This window comes from Nomascus leucogenys, chromosome 8, assembly GCF_006542625.1.
Source record: "Nomascus leucogenys isolate Asia chromosome 8, Asia_NLE_v1, whole genome shotgun sequence".
In the NCBI taxonomy this organism is placed as follows: domain Eukaryota; kingdom Metazoa; phylum Chordata; class Mammalia; order Primates; family Hylobatidae; genus Nomascus; species Nomascus leucogenys.
Window position 1 is genome coordinate 33,903,911 of NC_044388.1, and position 20,040 is coordinate 33,923,950.

General features: G+C 50.5%; 1 protein-coding gene across 4 annotated transcripts in view; it reads right to left on the bottom strand.

Annotated features, from left to right (window-relative positions):
- Positions 1–1,464: 1,464 nt before the first annotated feature.
- Positions 1,465–20,040, bottom strand: part of KIF13B (kinesin family member 13B) — a 205,198-nt gene continuing 186,622 nt past the window's right edge. For 2 of the 4 annotated variants that reach the window (XM_030817053.1, XM_030817052.1), the window contains exons 38-40: positions 9,370–9,432; positions 5,758–6,454; positions 1,465–4,914 (exon numbers count right to left, since the gene is read on the bottom strand). In XM_030817053.1, the coding sequence (XP_030672913.1) occupies positions 4,652–4,914; positions 5,758–6,454; positions 9,370–9,432 (1,023 nt within the window). In that variant the 3' untranslated portion in view covers positions 1,465–4,651. The remainder of the gene's footprint in view (positions 4,915–5,757; positions 6,455–9,369; positions 9,433–20,040) is intronic. The other 2 variants (XM_030817055.1, XM_030817054.1) reach the window with 1 other exon arrangement.

The following is a 20,040-nucleotide window of genomic DNA, read 5'->3' on the forward strand; positions in this document are numbered from 1 at the left end:
GAAGCACTGATGACCCAACCTTCCCACAGCCCACCCAACCCTTCTCCATGCACACCACATAGCCCAGACATCTCCCGACTGCCCTGTGTCCTCAGAGCACTCTAGGGCCGACTCCCTCAACCCCCCAGGCCCTCCTGGGTGCACCAGTGCCATCCTACCATGGCACCCATCAGGACAGCTTGCTTCTGTACACTCCATGAGGATAGGCACAGGCTAAGTATGTGAATGTTAAGTGACTGACAGTGGAAGGAATGAACTGGGCGTGACATCCATTAGAGCCCATTTCAGGGTCTGGGTGACTGAAAAAACCACACGGCCTTAGGCAAACAAAAGACATCTCATTGAGTTGCAAGATAGTAGCAGCTTGAAAAATAAGATCCAGTCTAGGTGCTATATCAATTCTACGTTCAGATTCCTGCCTCATTCAGAGCAGGGCATCTCCTGCTGCCAAATTTCTGTCATTATTCGGCAGTGCTTGTCTCCGAGCATTCTTCTGCACTGAGGAATGTAAACCAGCCCTGCCCGGCTGTGCTGGCTGATGGACAGCTCTGGTCAGCCCTCGGAGTGGCTGAGCCCTCCACTTGCAAGTGTATTTCATATCCAAGGGCCGACTGATTCACTGGCACAGCAAGAAAAGCTTTACACGGGGCCACAAGCGCCTCTGCGTCCTTGTGGGAACGTGCACTGGCTGCCGGCATCCCTCACTGGTACTGGACTGAGGCCTTGTGGCTGAGTGGGAATCTACTGGCGAATGGAAGGAAGCCAGGTCATCTTCCCTGGCTCGAAGGCTGGACCCAGCATCCTCAGTACCGTTCTAGGCCCACGCTGGGCACAGCTGGGCGGGGTGGCTGCAGAATGCAGGCCTCATCAGCGAGCAGGGCCAGGCAACACCAATGTCAGCCCCACAACCATGATCCCCCCCTTCCCAAAACACCTTGTTACAGAACCCCCCCACCAGAGGCTGCCCACCTCTGTAGCAGGGGAAAGAAGTCCTCTCACCCCAGTTTGAGGGGAGAGGGGAGGTCCAGTGTGGGGACTAACACGAAGGTCACGGCAGACAGTGGAGTCATGCCTGAGAGCCAAGGACAGTCCCTACCAGGTCACCTGTCTCCCAGTAGCACCACTTACCTGGGGTCGAAGGGCCCCAGAAAGTTTCCATGGTTCCTGGCTTCTGTAAGGGGCTGAAGTCCAAACAAGCAAAGATGACTCGGAACCGGGGGGCCTCCCTGAGCTCTTAAGTCCAAATCATGAAGAGTTCGGCCTCTGGAGTCCATGGGCTGGGGAGGCAAGCACGGCCTGCTGCTGTTCCCCGATCCTCCTCCTCCCAGTCTCAGTCTGGAAAAGCCCCACCACCACCTTTGCTGAGAACAAGGCCACACCATGACAGGATGGCCTGCCAGGAGCCCCAAAACCCCGTGTCGGGGTCAGGGGAAGGAGAAGCAAGAAGACTGGCCTCGGACATGATGCAGGTGAGAAATCGTCTGGTTTTATTGAGAAGCTGTTGGTCATTTGATGGAAAGACATACATGGTACAAAATTACAGGTGGTTTAGTTCATTACATGATACAAATCATTAGAGTCTTTACAAGTCATTAGAGTCTTTGGATTTTTTAAACTCCCATTTACTGTGTACCAAATCAATATAATCACGGAATCAAAGTCACTTCTTTACATGTGAACTCCGCATTTACACGAATCCACACATAGAGAAGCTGTTCCAAGACCCCCCAACACCATTAGTGTCTGCAGCCCACCAGGAAGGCACCACAGACTTTGCGGAGAGAAAGATGCTTTGCGGTTCAATGGGTCACTATCTTGGGCAGGAAGCACAGGGTGACTCCCATCTTGTGTGCATGCGCACAGCCACCAACAAACACTCAGGACTTCCTGTTTCACATACAGGGAACTTTTAAGGCAAGAGGAGAAAATGCTAGGAAGTAACGGGGGATCTGAACTCCTCCACCTCTCAGGCTCCAGCAGTCACATTCCCAGCTCCGTTCTCTTGTTGAACCTTGCTGGGCCCAGAAACGCCTTCCCCCTCCTCACCTCTGCCCTCCCGCTCCCTCTGGTCAGGCCTGGGTACCCAGGAACCCAGTCACACACCTGCCCCCGTCCCCTCTGCTGCCGGACGCAGTGCCCGGGGCCGAAGTGAGCCTTCTCACCCTGGAGCCTCAGTCCTTCATAAGGGCCTGAGGGAAGTGGCGGGGTGGGGCCAGGGATGTTCTGGGCACACAATGGGGAGGCAGGGCCCCCAGAAGCATCCCCCACCCCCATGTCTGACAGTGCCGTGTGTGTAGTTACTGCCCTTCCCGGCCTTGGGTGCCATCTGCAGGCCGACCCACACTAGGGTGCCACTCCTGGGGCCTTCCAGGAGCGCATCGGGAGTCCTAAGGCGGGCGGGCGGACAGGCGTTCTTGGGAGGTGAGTCTGCTGGTCAGGGAGGCAAGAAAAGAAGATAGAAGACGGAGCCCAGCCCACCCTGGCCCGCCACTCTCGAGACCGCACCTCCTGCCTGCCAAGTGCTGGCCCGGGGCCGGTGGAGCTCATTGCCTTAGTGACCACATCACCGCACGTCCCTCTTTCCCAGCCACGAGCTGACATTAGTCTGCACCGAGAAGCAAGAGTGAACAGGGCCTGGGCCCAAATCCACCTGCTTAAGTCAGGAACTCTGGCTCGTTCTACTCCACTGTAAGTCAAAGCGATGGTAAAAAGCACAACACACGTCCCCCAGGACTTTCCCCAGACGGCGCTACAGGATGCCGCTGCTGGGTGGATGGCTCAGCCACCACAAAGTGCCAGGTCCCACCCGCACTGCCCGTCCGCCAACATTCCCAGAGCGTTCCCACTACGCGGCCCAGGCGTTCCCCCTCAGGGTAACAGCAGTGCTGGCCTCTCACCCAGGCCACAGTGACACCAGCGGACCCAAAAACAAACTTCTCAGTGAAACAGGTTTTAAAAAGAAAGCTGCTGTGCTGGGAAGCGGGTTGAGTTAAAGGGCAAGGCAGAGGTGACAGCTTTTCATCCAGGGACAGGTGCCACAGGGTTCCCTCAAAACTGCCTAAGGGCAGGGAGAGCCCTGGAGCCAGGCCCTCTGCCAGCCCGGCCTTGGCCTTCATGTCCCTCGCCACCTGGGGAGAGAAAGACAACCTGTCCTCGCAGCCAGGGCTGGGACAGGCCCACCATGGAGACTACTCCGTTGGAGGCTTCAAGTCCCTATAGAACCAGAGCCTTCTGCAGCGCTTCCCAGGTGTTGTCTACATGTGAGAACTAGCTCCAAGAGTGGCTGTGTGAATCCTGACCCAGGACTCCTGTCCCTAGATTGGTGGCCTTCCACACATAGACGCTAACCCCCATCCCACAAACCTGGCACCAAAGGCTCCAGGAGCAGAAGTGCCCCAGCAAGGAGGTGGAGGCCACCCCGGAAGCTTCCGGCTGTCCCGCCCGCACCATGCAGGGGTGGGCCTGGGGGCGTGGCTGCTGTGAGGGTCTGGAGACAAACCAGCACACTCCCTGCACCAGCCCAGCCGCCAGGCCCCAGCCCCACACTCTCAGAGTCTGGGAATTGCCAAGAAGTTAAAATGACCCAAAGACCTTCCTAGAAACCAAAAGTGCACCAAATAAAGTAGCAATGCCTCTTCCTTTGTCACCGACTACAGAAGCACATCACTCTCCCAGGTTTTTGCTCTCATCCAAGTTAAGAGTAAGGCCACTATGGATCTGCAACAGAGGGATGTGAGGAGGGGGCTTTATCCTCTGCCGTCCCCAGGACCCTCTACCTGGGCAGGAGGCCAGCAGCTCTGCAATGGCCAGAGAGGCTGCAACGTGCAAGGCAGGCCCTGGGCCCCCACGCACAGGCAGACGATTGCGGCTCGCAAATGATTTCGGATTTTGAAAAAATAAATATAAATAAATACATTCCAAGCCTTCTGTGAAGGGAATAAACGGCAAACATAAGAGGCTTTCCAGGTGTAAAGATACCAAGACACCCACAGAGAAACCGCTAAGAAACCCTGGCAGAGGAGGGATGGGGGGGGCTCAGGCCCTCGGCCCGCGTCTAGGGCACCAGGACCATCTGCCAGGGCCCAGGGCCCTCCAGAGGCACTTGTGGAACCTGGGACCAGGGTGGGAGGCTGCGGGGTCCCCCAGAGGCACTTGCGGGAACCTGGGACCAGGGTGGGAGGCTGGGGGGCTCGCGGAGTGAGCCAGGACATCCTGGGTGGGTGGGGGGCTTGCCCTCCAGTGGGGAGGAAAGGCACTGGTTACAATTATGGTTTAGGTTAAGACATTAGTGGGGCCACCAGAATGGAAATGATAGAAAGAGCAACATAAGGCCCCAGGCACAGGCACACAGCGAGATGACCAGGTGCTGCACCACCCAGGGCCTCAGTCCTAGCATCCCCCAGCCCCTGCGGGCACCCAGAACCTTCCATCCACCTGAGGAGGCACAGTTGAGGCCCCCACTTTACCCGGGTACAGAAGAAACAAAGCTTCCAGAGGCCCAGGGAGGTCACCAGCCCTGTGTCGTGCAAAAAGCATTCACTGCCCTGCCCCTGGGGAAGGGGCCACCAGGCTCCTGGCTCCCCAGGGCTGTCACTGGCAGGGCTCAAAAGGGGCCGGGCACCCCCAGAAGAGTTCGCCCTAAGGCAGCGGCTCAGCTGGCCCAGGATTTCCGGTTCTCAGGGTTCTTGTGGCTCCTGTCGGCCTTGGCCAGGGCAGCTGTCAGCGAGGCCAGGTTGGTGGTGGAGCCTGAGAGGGTGGCGCTCCGGCGGGCCTCGGGGGCACCCAACCGGAGTCCTGTGCTGCGCCGCCGCACGGGGCCCGTGGCCCTGCGGACCCGGCTGGGCCTGACCAGCAGCCCGTAGCCAGGGTTACACCTGAAGTACTGCTTCCCGCCGATGGAACCGTCATTCTTACCTGCGGGGGAAGGAGACGGTGACATGGAGGGCAGCCCAGCTGCAGATGCCCCCCTGCACCTCCCTTACCTCTGCAGAGGCCATGTGCCCACACTGCCACCCCCCGGCACAGGCCCTACACAGCCAGCACTCGGACACTGGCCATTGTCTGGCAGGGACTGGCTAAATGAATATGGCCAGGGCCTGGGGTGACCGCCTCCCAGGACAGTGAGCAGTGGTGACCAAGGATGCACAGCCCCAGTCCTGCAGCCTCAGGTAGGAGGTGACAGGCCCTGGGGAGTGCCTCGTGAAAGCGCAGGTGCAGGCCAGCCACTAAGGCACGACTGGCCCACCCCGTGGAGGAACAGACCCTTCTCCATCTGGACCCAGGCCTGGGCTGGATGGCGGGAGAATGGTTCTTTTGCTGAATCTATGAAATGGAAACTGGCAAAACTGCCAAATAAGGGCGAGTCAGAGGCCAGCGAGATGTGTCCGGATGGGGTGAGGAAGAGCCTCCTGGAACGGCAAAGGGGAGATGCTCTACGGTGAAGGATGAGAAAACAGAGCCCAGGGAGTGCAGAGGGCGGGGGAGACCGGAACAAAAGCAGGAACAGCCATGGCGATGGGGGGATGGGTACAGGATCTTTGTAGCCAAAATCATCAGGAATCTTCCATGCCGTCTCCAGGGACTAGCCCTGTCCCCAGCCTCACCCCTGCAGGCCCAGCCGCTCCTGCAGCTTCAGCCAAGCCGCTGCCTCCCGGCCCCTCCTCTCCTGCCCGGACCCTGTCCCCACCCAGGCCGGCCACGCTCCTGCTTCCCGAGACCCCCGGCACCACCCTGGAGCTCGGAGTGCCCGGTACCCACCTGAGGGCAGGTCGAGCTCCACACCGACCCACGTGCCCTCCTGGAAGTCGGCGGGCCCCACGTATCTCACCACGCCCGTTTTGTGGGCACCCACGGTGACGAACTCGCCCTCTCGGAGCCACTCCGGGACCTCGTCAGCTTCCTCGGAATCAGAGGCCAGGGCCTGTCCCCTGGCGCCCGCGGCCGGCGCATCCCCCTCGGCCCCCGGGAAGCAGCCGGGGTCCCCGGCCAGCATGCGCGAAAAGGAGCGCAACTCCGAGGCCCGCACCCTCCGGACGCGGAAGGGGGAGCCGGGCGCCGGGGCTTCGAGGTCGGGGCGCTCCTGGCTGGGGCTCACGAGCTGCTGGGGGCCAGGGGGCTCCTCGGCAGGGACGGCCGTGGGCGGCGGGAGGTGACTGATGGGCGCCTCGAGCTCGGCCTCAGGGGCGGTGGGCATGGACCCGGGCGGGGCCGCAGCGTCCAGGCCGGGGCCCAGGGTGTCCGACAGGGTCGCGGTGGAGACACTGTGGGAGAAGTACCCGCTAGAGGCTTCACTCAGGGGGCTGGGGGGCCCGTCCTGTGCCTCCGGAGCCGGGGTGACCGCTGTGACAGCTATGACAGGCGGCGGGGAAGGCACTTTGGTGGGTTTGTCGCAGATCTTCAAGGCCGGGGCCCCCATCGTCTGCACCAGCACGTCAGGGCCCATCTCTGGCTGAGCCTGCAGCAGGACAGGGAGAAGCAGGGGCTGAGAACAGAAAACTTTCCAACACGATCCAAACAGGCAGCTTTGACTTGGAAAAGAGCATGAGGCCAGGGGCAGTGGCTCAGCCTGTAACCCCAGTGCTTATGGAGGGCAAGGCGGAAGATCGCTTGAGCCCAGGAGTTCAAGAACAGCCTGGCCAACATAGTGAGACCCCATCTCCACAAAATAAATAAAGAATATGGCTGGGACCCAGCCAGGCCCTGGTTCCCACACTGGTTCTGCCACTTAGGGCTACATGGCCCTGGCTTCCAAAGTGACAAAGGTTGAGGGGCCAACGGTGCACCCCGCAGGCCCTGTGCTGTGTGCCCAGGCTCAAGAGCACTAACCGTGGCCACAGCCCCTGCCCCATCTACTTTTTACCTTTCATAGAGAATAGAATCCAGGGCCTGCCATGCAGGGCCAGCACGCTACAAAGACCAAGGCCCCTCGCCACAGAGGGCAGCACACAGTAGGTGCACACTAAAACCCTGCTAGGGCTAGTTAGCTTTCCTCCCGTGGAGACAAAGCCCCTGCCCATCCCCAACCTCACGAAGAGACTGAGTCACTAAAGAGACCAGAAGAGCACTGTTTTGTCCGGCAAAACCTAAACAATGATCTCATCGGAGGACTGCAACACACTCAGCACAGCCTGGCCAGCTCAGGCACCAACAAGGAGCCACGGGCCTGCAGCCTGGCTGGGCATCCCGAGCCAGGCAGCAGGGGGATGAGGAGGGGGACGAGGATGGGGACGAGGAGGGGGACGAGGAGGGGGACGAGGAGGGGGGCGAAGGCTCCCTGTGGGCCGTGGCCCTGTCTCTCCAAGGCTGCTGCTCTGGCTGCTATGGAAAGCAGGTGCCATGTCAGGGGTTGGGGGGGCCTCGGACCCTGGAGAGAGGCCAGGAAGCAGCCCCCAGGGAGAAGCCACCAAGTGAGGCCAGCGGCTCTCCTCATGTCGGTCACTCTGTCTGAGTCACCCAGGCAGAGGACACACACACACGCAACGCCCACATCTCATGGGGGATAGCAGCCACAACTTGCCCAAATCCTATTGTTTCTGGGGTATTCTTTCGGCTATAACTGAAGCCATGTGAAGAGGCTGCCAGATCATCTTTCTATTCCTATTCACAGTGACCAAAGAAAAGGAGAAGGTAGGAACAGGGAATGAGATTGGTGGGGTGGAGAGCACTGCTATCCAGAAGAAATATGTTTTCCGATATTTACGGAAAAATTATTTATATTACAGGAATGGTCATTTTCCATTTGAAATACAGGATTTATTTGAACGGGGAAGCGGCTGAGATCTATAAGTCTCTTACAGTTACTTGGCTTACCTCAGCAGCTTGATAAATCATGCGTTTTCCCAGGAACTGTCCTTTATATTCCCGTTTCCAGGGGCCCTCTTTTCCCCACCAGCCACACTTTCAGGGTATGAAATTAACAGCACCTCTTGAGATTAACAGCCCATTTTTGTGATGAATCTCTAGGCTGCAAAATTTACTCAATCCAATAGATCAATAACTGTCACCAGCACAAATACTCTAAAAGATTAGGCAATCCTTCAATCATTTTTCCTTTGCACATTGTCCATGTTTTATTTATTCTCTTCTATTTTAGTTTTAATATCACTGACCCAGCAGGGAAGAATACGCAAAACTATGAGAGCCGGGAATCTGAATGGTAACCAGGGTCCTGAAATGGCTTCTGTTCCCTGCTCCCACCCCAGGTGAGGCCAGCCACTGGCACTTCCCCAGGCCAGGCCGTCCCAGGATAAGGCCAGCTGCATGCCTCAGATTTGCAAGTATCATCATCCCATTGGCTTCCACGTAAGTCACTGGCTTGGGCTGGGCTGGAAGGATCATCGCATTATTCTACAGCAGGCCTTCAGAGGGGAAAGCCCTTATCCAAGGCTGCACTAAGCGAAAAGGCAGGAATTGGGGGCAGAGCTGCAGTGTCAACAAGGAAAGGAGCAGGATGGTGGAAAGCACCGACTGGCACTCTAGGCCCCGTCCCCACTCGACTGGAGTTGATTTGTGAGTTGAAACCCAGATGCCATCTCTGGATTATACCCTTGCCACTGAAGGAGACATTTCTGGAGATGTCTGCAAAAGCCCAAGCTTGGAAAACCACCATGATGAGCTACAGAAGCTGCTGCCTTCACTGGCAAGGGACCTGCTCTGACCATCCCACTGACTGGGGACACTCAAACCTGCGTCAGCGAAGAGACCAGCACCACTCCTAGGGGAGGGGGCACCCCGATCCCGGCCACAGCAAATTCGTGAATGCCCAGTGTGCAGTGGGGTAAAAGGGTCATTCAGATAGAAGTAAATTCATGGAGATCTGAATATTCTTTCTAATTATTGTGCCTCTGTTGCTGCTGTTTTAATAAAGAAAATTTTCCTAAGAAGATACAGCATTTCCTAAGAGAATGAAAGCACAGTGGGAGAAAATAGATTTGCTATTCATAAGATTAGAAGTGCTGTTGATCTGTGGGAGATCATAAGAGACTATTTTCTCCACAGCTTAGCATTCGTCTTTTCACGCTGATATCATGAATTAGAATGAAATGTAAAACTGAGAATTAAGCAAACATTTAGAAGAAGGAGATTGTTCTGTTTATAGAAATCTCCTCTGCCTAGCTGTGGGCTATTAAGGCAGCAGACCACATTAGCAGTCAAGCACCTAAAAGTTTAGCAATCATATGATTAACAAGTTGAAAATAGAAAAGTATAACAAGGAAAATAGAGAAGGAGAAGGCAGTGACCTATATTATAACTAATTACCAAAACAGGAATGCTAACATCAAAAACTGTGGGTGTGGACTCAACAGTTTCAGCATCAGGGCCACCCGCTCGCTGTAGGTGGGGTGGCCACCTGCGGCCCGACAGACTCACCTCCTCCATCCTGGTCACCCTGATGTCCGGGCCGGCTGACTGCACCATGATGCGGGGCACGGGCTGAGGAGGCAAGTGTGCAGGTCAGGGGTCGAGAGGACAGAACAGGGGTAGCAGAAAGGCTTCCGCTGCACAGGCTGGAGGGCCAGGACCTGCCCGAGGGGAATCGGCTCAACAGGTGTGCAAGTGTGAGAGGCTCCATACCCTCCAAGGAGCAAGGGACCCAGCAAGGGGCTCCTCCCCCAGCCAGGGAAACAGGCCGCATGCCAAGATCACCAACACACGTGGTGCACTTACACACACGACGCTCCCTCCCTCCCTCCAATCACATATGCACATGTGAACCGAGGACTGGGCCTGTACAGACAAGCATTATGAGACAGGAAAGATATAGAAAGACTTCCGGCAGGAGGTGAAAGCCATGCCAGGCTCTGATGGCTGGGGAGAGGAAGGAGTGTAGTCACAGGAGGGTAGGAGGAAGGAGGCCAGGGTGGCTGGAGCACAAACCCAGAGCCCAAGATGGCACAGGTCTGCAGGAGGCCCTGGGCATCGGAAACTAACCCTACTCAGGAGACGAAGGGGGTCCCCACTGAGTCCTGAGCAAAGCAAGAAGACAGCTGAAGGCCAGAGAGACTGACCGGGCAGGGACACAACATGACCGGAAGAATATTTGGAGTCCAAAGAGGCAGATCAGTAATGCAACTCCGGCGACAGAGCAGGGGGGAGGAGATAAGAGCCACAGGAAAGGGCCTGGTTACTTGTGGACACATGGGCCAGGGAACATTAAAGAGACAGAGGAAAGAATCATCAGGCCAGGAAAAGGGAAGGCTGGGGGAGAGAAGGAACCAGAGCATCATTCTGTTGCTGCGGAGTGGCTGTGGGACACAGAAGCAGCCGAGCAGATGTGCTCATCCCGGAAGAAGCTGGGAACACGCCACTTCTGCCCCTCCCCTCCCCCTACCCGACTGCAGGAACCAGGCCTGGCCTCACATGCTGGGCTCTCACGAGGGCTCCATTCTGCCAGGACAGCCGCAGGTAGGGCTTCTTCCTTGTTGGGTCCACAGGGCACAGCTGGTGGCTGCTCGGTTACTGAACTTCAACTGCCCAGAGGTGTGGACTCCACCTCTCCCACCTCCCTTCTCCCAGCCCTCGGCAGTCCTGGTGCTTTGGCTCTTGTGCGTCTGGGCACCTGAGGCCTCGACGGAGTCAGGCCTTCTAGACAGAGCCTGCAGGCACACAGCCGGACTGCCCAGGCCTTCCTTCCTACTGGGGAGTCTGGACTCCAGCCGTAGGGAGAAGAGTCCCGAAGAAGCCAGCCCGCTCAGCAGGGTGCTCACCATGTTTACAAGCATGGAATAGCCTCGCTTCACCTAAGGGCACCACTATGACCACTCGTGCCTTGGGGCTGTTTTGGAAGAAAAGTATAAGAGGGAACTGATTCCGCGGAAGGTAAGGGGTCACTGGCAGGATTTGAGAAAAGGCACAGTGGAGAGGACTCGAGAGGAAACACAGCGATCAGGCTTAAAGACCTGGAAGGACTGGAGCCAGATGTGGTGGCACACACCTGCAGTCCCAGCTCCTCAGGAGGCTGAGGCAGGAGGATCACTTAAGCCCAGGTGTTGGAGGCTGCAGTGAGCTATGATCACACCACCACACTCCAGCCTGGGCAACAAAGCAAGACCCTGTGTCAAAGAAGAAAAAAGGAAAATAAGGTGGAAGGACCAAGGAAATAAAAGGAATGTGTACTTTACCCTGCAAACACTGGGGAGTTCCTGGGGTGGTCTGAGGCCAGGACAGCTAGGACCAGGGGGCATTAAAGACTATGTGAGCAGCCAATGGGACAGAATGAGGGAGGGTCCCCTGGTGGCAGTTAGGCCACTGCACATGACAAGGCCTGAAGAACAAGACCTTCGGCCGCCACCTCAATTCCTTGACCAGAACAGTCTCCCCTCTGCGCCCCTCCCAGCACTCAGCTCCTTCTGTCCCCGCTGCTGCTCTCCACAGCCCCACCTACCGCCACCTCCCAGAGAAGAAAGTGAGGCTCAAGCATGTGTCCCACACTGCCAGGCAGTCCTCGCAGGCCAGGGCTCGTATCTTCACTTTTCTCCCTATGGTATTTAATGTCCCCACAAATGGGAAGGTGTCCAAGGGTATATTTCATGACAAAAGCAGAAAAAACATTTCTCAAACTCCAAAATACCTGCATTCTTCAGCTACATCTTACCTAAAGTGGACAAGATTGGGGAACAACTGTTTCCACTAAGGTGAAGTTTATTCCCCTTAAAGCCTAAAAATGCTAATATCCCAAGAATGGGATGTTAAGCGCCTAACATGAAACCTTTTCTAAAATCACATGATTCCTGCCCTCTGAAATAGAACATGCAAACAAGTTACACTTTCCTTCAGGACCGAGTGTGATTAGAAAAACCCAATAGATAGATGCTTATTAAATATTTGCTGAAATGGATTCAGGGACTGGACTGACTGCCACTTTGGCTCTCACCCTCCACTTAAAAAACTTCAGCTCAGATGGAGCTGAAAGCCAAGGCTCGAGAACTACGTGAAGAATGCAGAAGTGTCAGGAGCCAATGCAATCAACTGGAAGAAAGGGTAACAGTGATGGAAGATGAAATGAATGAAATGAAGCAAGAAGGGAAGTTTATAGAAAAAAGAATAAAAAGAAATGAACAAAGCCTCCGAGAAATATGGGACTATGTGAAAAGACCAAATACACGTCTGATTGGTGTACCTGAAAGTGACGGGGAGAATGCAACCAAGTTGGAAAACACTCTGCAGGATATTATCCAGAAGAACTTCCCCAATCTAGCAAGGCAGGCCAACATTCAGATTCAGGAAATACAGAAAACGCCACAAAGATACTCCTCGAGAAGAGCAACTCCGAGACAAATAATTGTCAGATTCACCAAAGTTGAAATGAAGGAAAAAATGTTAAGAGCAGCCAGAGAGAAAGGTCGGGTTACCCACAAAGGGAAGCCCATCAGACTAACAGCTGATCTCTCGGCAGAAACTCTACAAGCCAGAAGAGAGTGCGGGCCAATATTCAACATTCTTAAAGAAAAGAATTTTCAACCCAGAATTTCATAGCCAACCAAACTAAGCTTCATAAGTGAAGGAGAAATAAAATCCTTTACAGACAAGCAAATGCTGAGAAATTTGTCACCACCAGGCCTGCCCTACAAGAGCTCCTGAAGGAAGCACTAAACATGGAAACGAACAACTGGTAGCAGCCACTGCAAAATCATGCCAAATTGTAAAGACCATCGAGGCTAGGAAGAAACTGCATCAACTAACGAGCAAAATAACCAGCTAACATCATAATGACAGGACCAAATTCACACATAACAATATTAACTTTAAATGTAAATGGGCTAAATGCTCCAATTAAAAGACACAGACTGGCAAATTGGATAAAGAGTCAAGACCCATCAGTGTGCTGTATTCAGGAAACCCATTTCATGTGCAGAGACACACATAGGCTCAAAATAAAAAGATGGAGGAAGATCTACCAAGTAAATGGAAAACAAAAAAAAGGCAGGGGTTGCAATCCTAGTCTCTGATATAACAGACTTTAAACCAACAAAGATCAAAAGAGACAAAGACGACCATTACATAATGGTAAAGGGATCAATTCAACAAGAAGAGCTAACTATCCTAAATATATATGCACCCAATACAGGAGCACCCAGATTCTTAAAGCAAGTCCTCAGTGACCTACAAAGAGACTTAGACTCCCACACAATAATAATGGGAGACTTTAACACCCCACTGTCAACATTAGACAGATCAAAGAGACAGAAAGTTAACAAGGATACCCAGGAATTGAACTCAGCTCTGCACCAAGCGGACCTAATAGACATCTACAGAACTCTCCACCCCAAATCAACAGAATATACATTTTTTTTCAGCACCACACCACACCTATTCCAAAATTGACCACATAGTTGGAAGTAAAGCTCTCCTCAGCAAATGTAAAAGAATAGAAATTATAACAAACTGTCTCTCAGACCACAGTGCAATCAAACTAGAACTCAGGATTAAGAAACTCACTCAAAACCGCTCAACTACATGGAAACTGAACAACCTGCTCCTGAATGACTATTGGGTACATAACAAAATGAAGGCAGAAATAAAGATGTTCTTTCAAACCAACGAGAACAAAGACACAACATACCAGAATCTCTGGGACACATTCAAAGCAGTGTGTAGAGGGAAATTTATAGCACTAAATGCCCACAAGAGAAAGCAGGAAAGATCCAAAATTGACACCCTAACATCACAATTAAAAGAACTAGAAAAGCAAGAGCAAACACATTCAAAAGCTAGTAGAAGGCAAGAAATAACTAAAATCAGAGCAGAACTGAAGGAAATAGAGACACAAAAAAGCCCTTCAAAAAATTAATGAATCCAGGAACTGGTTTTTTGAAAAGATCAACAAAATTGATAGACCACTAGCAAGACTAATAAAGAAGAAAAGAGAGAAGAATCAAATAGACGCAATAAAAAATGATAAAGGGGATATCACTACCGATCCCACAGAAATACAAACTACCATCAGAGAATACTATAAACACCTCTACACAAATAAACTAGAAAATCTAGAAGAAATGGATAAATTCCTCGACACATACACCTTCCCGAGACTAAACCAGGAGGAAGTTGAATCTCTGAATAGACCAATAACAGGCTCTGAAATTGTGGCAATAATCAATAGCTTACCAACCAAAAAGAGTCCAGGACCTGATGGATTCTACCAGAGGTACAAGGAGGAACTGGTACCATTACTTCTGAAACTATTCCAATCAATAGAAACAGAGGGAATCCTCCTTAACTCATTTTATGAGGCCAGCATCATCCTGATACCAAAGCCGGGCAGAGACACAACCAAAAAAAGAGAATTTTAGAACAATATCCTTGATGAACATTGATGCAAAAATCCTCAATAAAATACTGGCAAACCAAATCCAGCAGCACATCAAAAAGCTTATCCACCATGATCAAGTGGGCTTCATCCCTGGGATGCAAGGCTGGTTCAACATACGCAAATCAATACATGTAATCCAGCATATAAACAGAACCAAAGACAAAAACCACATGATTACCTCAATAAATGCAGAAAAGGCCTTTGAGAAAATTCAACAACCCTTCATGCTAAAAACTCTCAATAAATTAGGTATTGATGAGACGTATCTCAAAATAATAAGAGCTATCTATGACAAACCCACAGCCAATATCATCCTGAATGGGCCAAAACTGGAAGCATTCCCTTTGAAAACTGGCACAAGACAGGGATGCCCTCTCTCACCACTCCTATTCAACATAGTGCTGGAAGTCCTGGCCAGGGCAATTAGGCAGGAGAAGGAAATAAAGGGTATTCAATTAGGAAAAGAGGAAGTCAAATTGTCCCTGTTTGCAGATGACATGATTGTATATCTAGAAAACCCCATCGTCTCAGCCCAAAATCTCCTTAAGCTGATAAGCAACTTCAGCAAAGTCTCAGGATACAAAATCAATGTACAAAAATCACAAGCATTCTTATACACCAATCACAGACAAACAGAGAGCCAAATCATGAGTGAACTCCCATTCACAATTGCTTCAAAGAGAATCAAATACCTAAGAATCCAACTTACAAGGGACGTGAAGGACCTCTTCAAGGAGAACTACAAACCACTGCTCAATGAAATCAAAGAGGATACAAACAAATGGAAGAACATTCCATGCTCATGGGTTGGAAGAATCAATATCGTGAAAATGGCCATACTGCCCAAGGTAATTTATAGATTCAATGCCATCCCCATCAAGCTACCAATAAATAGAACAGGTGTGACTTTCTTCACAGAATTGGAAAAAACTACTTTAAAGTTCATATGGAACCAAAAAAGAGCCCACATCGCCAAGTCAATCCTAAGCCAAAAGAACAAAGCTGGAGGCATCATGCTACCTGACTTCAAACTATACTACAAGGCTACAGTAACCAAAACAGCATGGTACTGGTACCAAAACAGAGACATTGATCAATGGAACAGAACACAGCCCTCAGAAATAATGCCACATATCTACAACTATCTGATCTTTGACAAACCTGACAAAAACAAGAAATGGGGAAAGGATTCCCTATTTAATAAATGGTGCTGGGAAAACTGGCTAGCCATATGTAGAAAGCTGAAACTGGATCCCTTCCTTACACCTTATACAAAAATTAATTCAAGATGGATTAAAGACTTACATGTTAGACCTAAAACCATAAAAACCCTAGAAGAAAACCTAGGCATTACCATTCAGGACATAGGCATGGGCAAGGATTTCATGTCTAAAACACCAAAAGCAATGGCAACAAAAGCCAAAATTGACAAATGGGATCTAATTAAACTAAAGAGCTTCTGCACAGCAAAAGAAACTACCATCAGAGTGAACACACAACCTACAAAATAGGAGAAAATTTTCACAACCTACTCATCTGACAAAGGGCTAATATCCAGAATCTACAATGAACTCAAACAAATTTACAAGAAAAAAACAAACCACCCCATCAAAAAGTGGGCGAAGGACATGAACAGACACTTCTCAAAAGAAGACATTTATGCAGCCAAAAAACACATGCAAAAATGCTCATCATCACTGGCCATCAGAGAAATGCAAATCAAAACCACAATGAGATACCATCTCACACCAGTTAGAATGGCCATCATTAAAAAGTCAGGAAACAACAGGTGCTGGAGAGGATGTGGAGAAATAGGAACCCTTTTACACTGTTGGTGGGACTGTAAACTAGTTCAACCATTGTGGAAGTCAGTGTGGTGATTCCTCAGGGATCTAGAACTAGAAATACCATTTGACCCAGCCATCCCATTACTGGGTATATACCCAAAGGACTATAAATTATGCTGCTATAAAGACACACACACATTTATGTTTATTGTGGCACTATTCACAATAGCAAAGACTTGGAACCAACCCAAATGTCCAACAATAATAGACTGGATTAAGAAAATGTGGCACATTTACACCATGGAATACTATGCAGCCATAAAAAATGATGAGTTCATGTCCTTTGTAGGGACATGGATGAAACCGGAAACCATCATTCTCAGTAAACTATCACAAGGACAAAAAACCAAACACCGCATGTTCTCACTCATAGGTGGGAATTTGAACAATGAGAACACATGGACACAGGAAGGGGAACATCACACTCTGGGGACTGTTCTGGAGTGGGAGGGGGGAGGGGGGAGGGATAGCATTAAGAGATATACCTAATGCTAAATGACGAGTTAATGGGTGCAGCACACCAACATGGTACATGTATACGTATGTAACAAACCTACACATTGTGCACATGTACCCTAAAACTTAAAGTATAATAATAAAATTTAAAAAAAAGATGAACTACAATAAACTATGTAGCCCCCTTGAAAAAAAAAAAAAAAGTTCAGTTCAACAGAGACTGCATCAGGTCCTACCATGCGGCGGGCATGGCACCAGGTGCCTCGGGCAACATCAACATCAGAGGCATGGGCTTTGCTTTCAACAGATGGGCAACCTGATTGGTGGGGAACACATGAGCAAATCACTAAAATGAGGGAATGTGACAGTGGAGTGGAAGCTTCAAAAGCAGAGAGGAGACCAGGCACTGTGGCTCACACCTATAATCCCAGCAGTTTGGGAGGCTGAGGCAGGAGGATCACCTGAGGTTAGGAGTTTGGGACCAGCATGGCCAACATGGTGAAACCGTGTCTCTACTAAAAAAAAAAAAAAAAAAAAAAAAAAAAAAAATTAGCAGGGCATGGTGGCAGATGCTTATAATCCCAGCTACTGGGGAGGCCGAGGCAGGAGAATTGCTTGAACCTGGGAGGTGGAGGTTGCAGTGAGCCAAGATAGTGCCATTGCATCACTCCAGCCTGGCCAACAATAGCGAAACTCCATCTCAAAAAAAAAAAAAAAAAGAGAGGATTCAGAGGAGGAAGGGGTCATAAATAGAATGGGTGTGAATGCCACATGAGGGGGGCTTTTGGCACAGGCCTTGGGTATGAGTTCAGCAACCTTCTTAAGGATGCCAAATATATCCACCAAGAATACTGAAATCGTAACTGTGCCATCGTCCTTCACATGTAATAGCTGAAGTTTTCAAGTGTGTCTGTTTGCACCTTTATGCTCTTCTACATCTCCCCTGTGCAGGCAGTCACCTCCTATTTCAGGGGCTCAAAACATTTCAGATCATAAGTTCATTAATCCTTACGACACATCTGGTAACTATTAATAAAAATGACTGTGAAGTATTTTGCAGCTATAAATATTAAGGAGAAGTCTCATGAGGCAAGTGAATATAATTATCTACATTTCACACTACAGAAACCGAGGCTCAGAGAGCATTTACCTAATGGTTAAATGTATTCATGTTGCCCTGTAAGTGAGTGACAGAGATGGAAAAGGACTAAGTTCTCAAGTGCTGGCTGAACCTGCAATCATGCTGTCTACTGAGCGTTGCTGAAACTGAACAGATGAGTAGCTTACAGGCAACAGAACAGCTTAGAAATATTTCAGGGAAAAGGTGCCAGTCACTGCTCTCATCATATTGCACTGTGTTTTAACTCTGGCTTTCACATTCTACATGAACACATGGGAGATGAGGTCAGAATTTCAAAACTTGGAATAAAAGCTGTTTTGGAGACCCCTCTGCCAAGAAGAATAAAATTAACCCCTTGACCTGACATACAAAATCTCCAAGGGGACACACCTTGCCTTACTTGCTCTACTAGGCCACTCAGAATTCCCTCAATGGATGGCTTTTCCAGAACCTTCCTCACGCCACTCCACCCCCGTGGAATCGCGTTCCACCTAGAGAATACCGATTCATTTGTAAGTCTCTGCTCATGCATGATCGAATTCTCCTGCAACTGCAGGGAGCAGTGCCCACTGGCTTCGCTGTGTCATCCGCAGACACTCACACGTGACGGTATCTGCATCACCCTGCACTGTCTCTTCATCTGCTTTTGTGGCTCTAAAGGGGCTTCTCTAAACTTCAGGCTCTTGGAAGGAGACAGACTACAGCTCATTCATCCTTGTATTTCCTTACATAAAACAGTAGCTCAGTGTTTGTTGAATGAACAAATGCATAAATTACTTAGCAAGTGACCTGAAGAAGACTAAATTGTACAGTTACATAGGAATGTGGGAAAGAACAGACTCTGAAATGTGGGCATCAGGGGAGGCAAAGGGGAAAAGAGGTCCCAGTTGAAGCAAAAAATAGTCACTTCAGAACTTCCCCAACATTGAATTTTCTGATGCATACTTTTTCTTGTTTGAAAATAAACCTTTCATGGCTAACAATCACCCCTTACCCTGAATTTCAAAAATTCTTGAATGTCATTTTTTAATGATGGTTAAACTAATACAATCCTCTAAGTCTTGTTTTAAACACTAACCAATGACTTAAATCCAAGTACAGAAAATTACTTTTTAATGGAATATACAAGATATGTAAGATTTATTTTTGTTACAAACAGCTAGTAGCCAATCTTTCATTTTCCTGCTGCTGAAGTGTGAAAAACCTGAGAAACAAAAGGAAGCAGAGCTAGGACACATAAGGAAACACCTGCTAATCTCCAAAAATGTTCCGATAAAAGTAACATACAATGGATACAAATCAGACACTGTGTGCAGTGGCTCTCACGCCTGCAATCCCAGCACTTTGGGAGGCTGAGGCAGGAGGATCACTTGAGCCTAGGAGTTCGAGACCAGCCTGGAAAACATGGAGAAACTCCATCTCTACAAAAATTAAATTAGCTGGGCGTGGTGGTGCACACCTATAGTCCGAACTACTTGGGAGCTGAGAATTGCTTGAGCCCAGAAGGTCGAGGCTGCAGTAAGCCATGATCACGCCACTGCAATCCACCCTGGGTGACAGAGTGAGACCCAGTCTCAAAAAAAAAAAACAAAAAAAAAAAACAAACATTAAACCTCAGCAATAATCTAATCAATAGAAACACTTTTCTAAGGTTGTCCTGACCAGCGGCCTGGAAGAGAGGAAAATGAAGAGTTCTGGGAGGTGAGCAGGGAGAACGTGTCCAGCCCTGGCCTGGAGCCTGTGAACCAGCCTCCGGCATGTGAGGCCTTCAGTGACCGGGACATGTGGCCACCCTGTGCGCCTGGAGGCTCCAGACCCTGACAGGCTGATCTGGATAGAATACGTGAGCCATAACAGCACCAGCACTTTTGTCCATCTGGCAGGTATAGTTATTTTAAATGCATGGCTTGGCATTCTAACTTTTGTGTAAAAACCTGATCACCTCTGGGCTTCCACACCTATCTGCAAGCGGGTGATCCCATCCACATGAATTCTCTAAGCGGCGTCACCGGGGAAGCAGGCTGGTGGCTGCCGACCCTGGAGCCACTGTGCCCCTGCCTGCCACATGCCCCTCCAAGCAGTGCCTTGAAGGACTCAACACCAGAAGGCGACCGTGGGTTTCTGACCCACGTAACAATCCCTGCTGAGGCTTCTACCCACACTCGAATAGCATCTTCTAACTCCATTCTCTTCAAATCCACTTTCCAAACTGCAGCCGGAGGGAGCTTTCCGAAAAACAAAAGTGACCATGTCGCTCTCCACCTTGCAGCTGCCAGGGTTTCCCACTGCAGCAGACAGGGAAATGC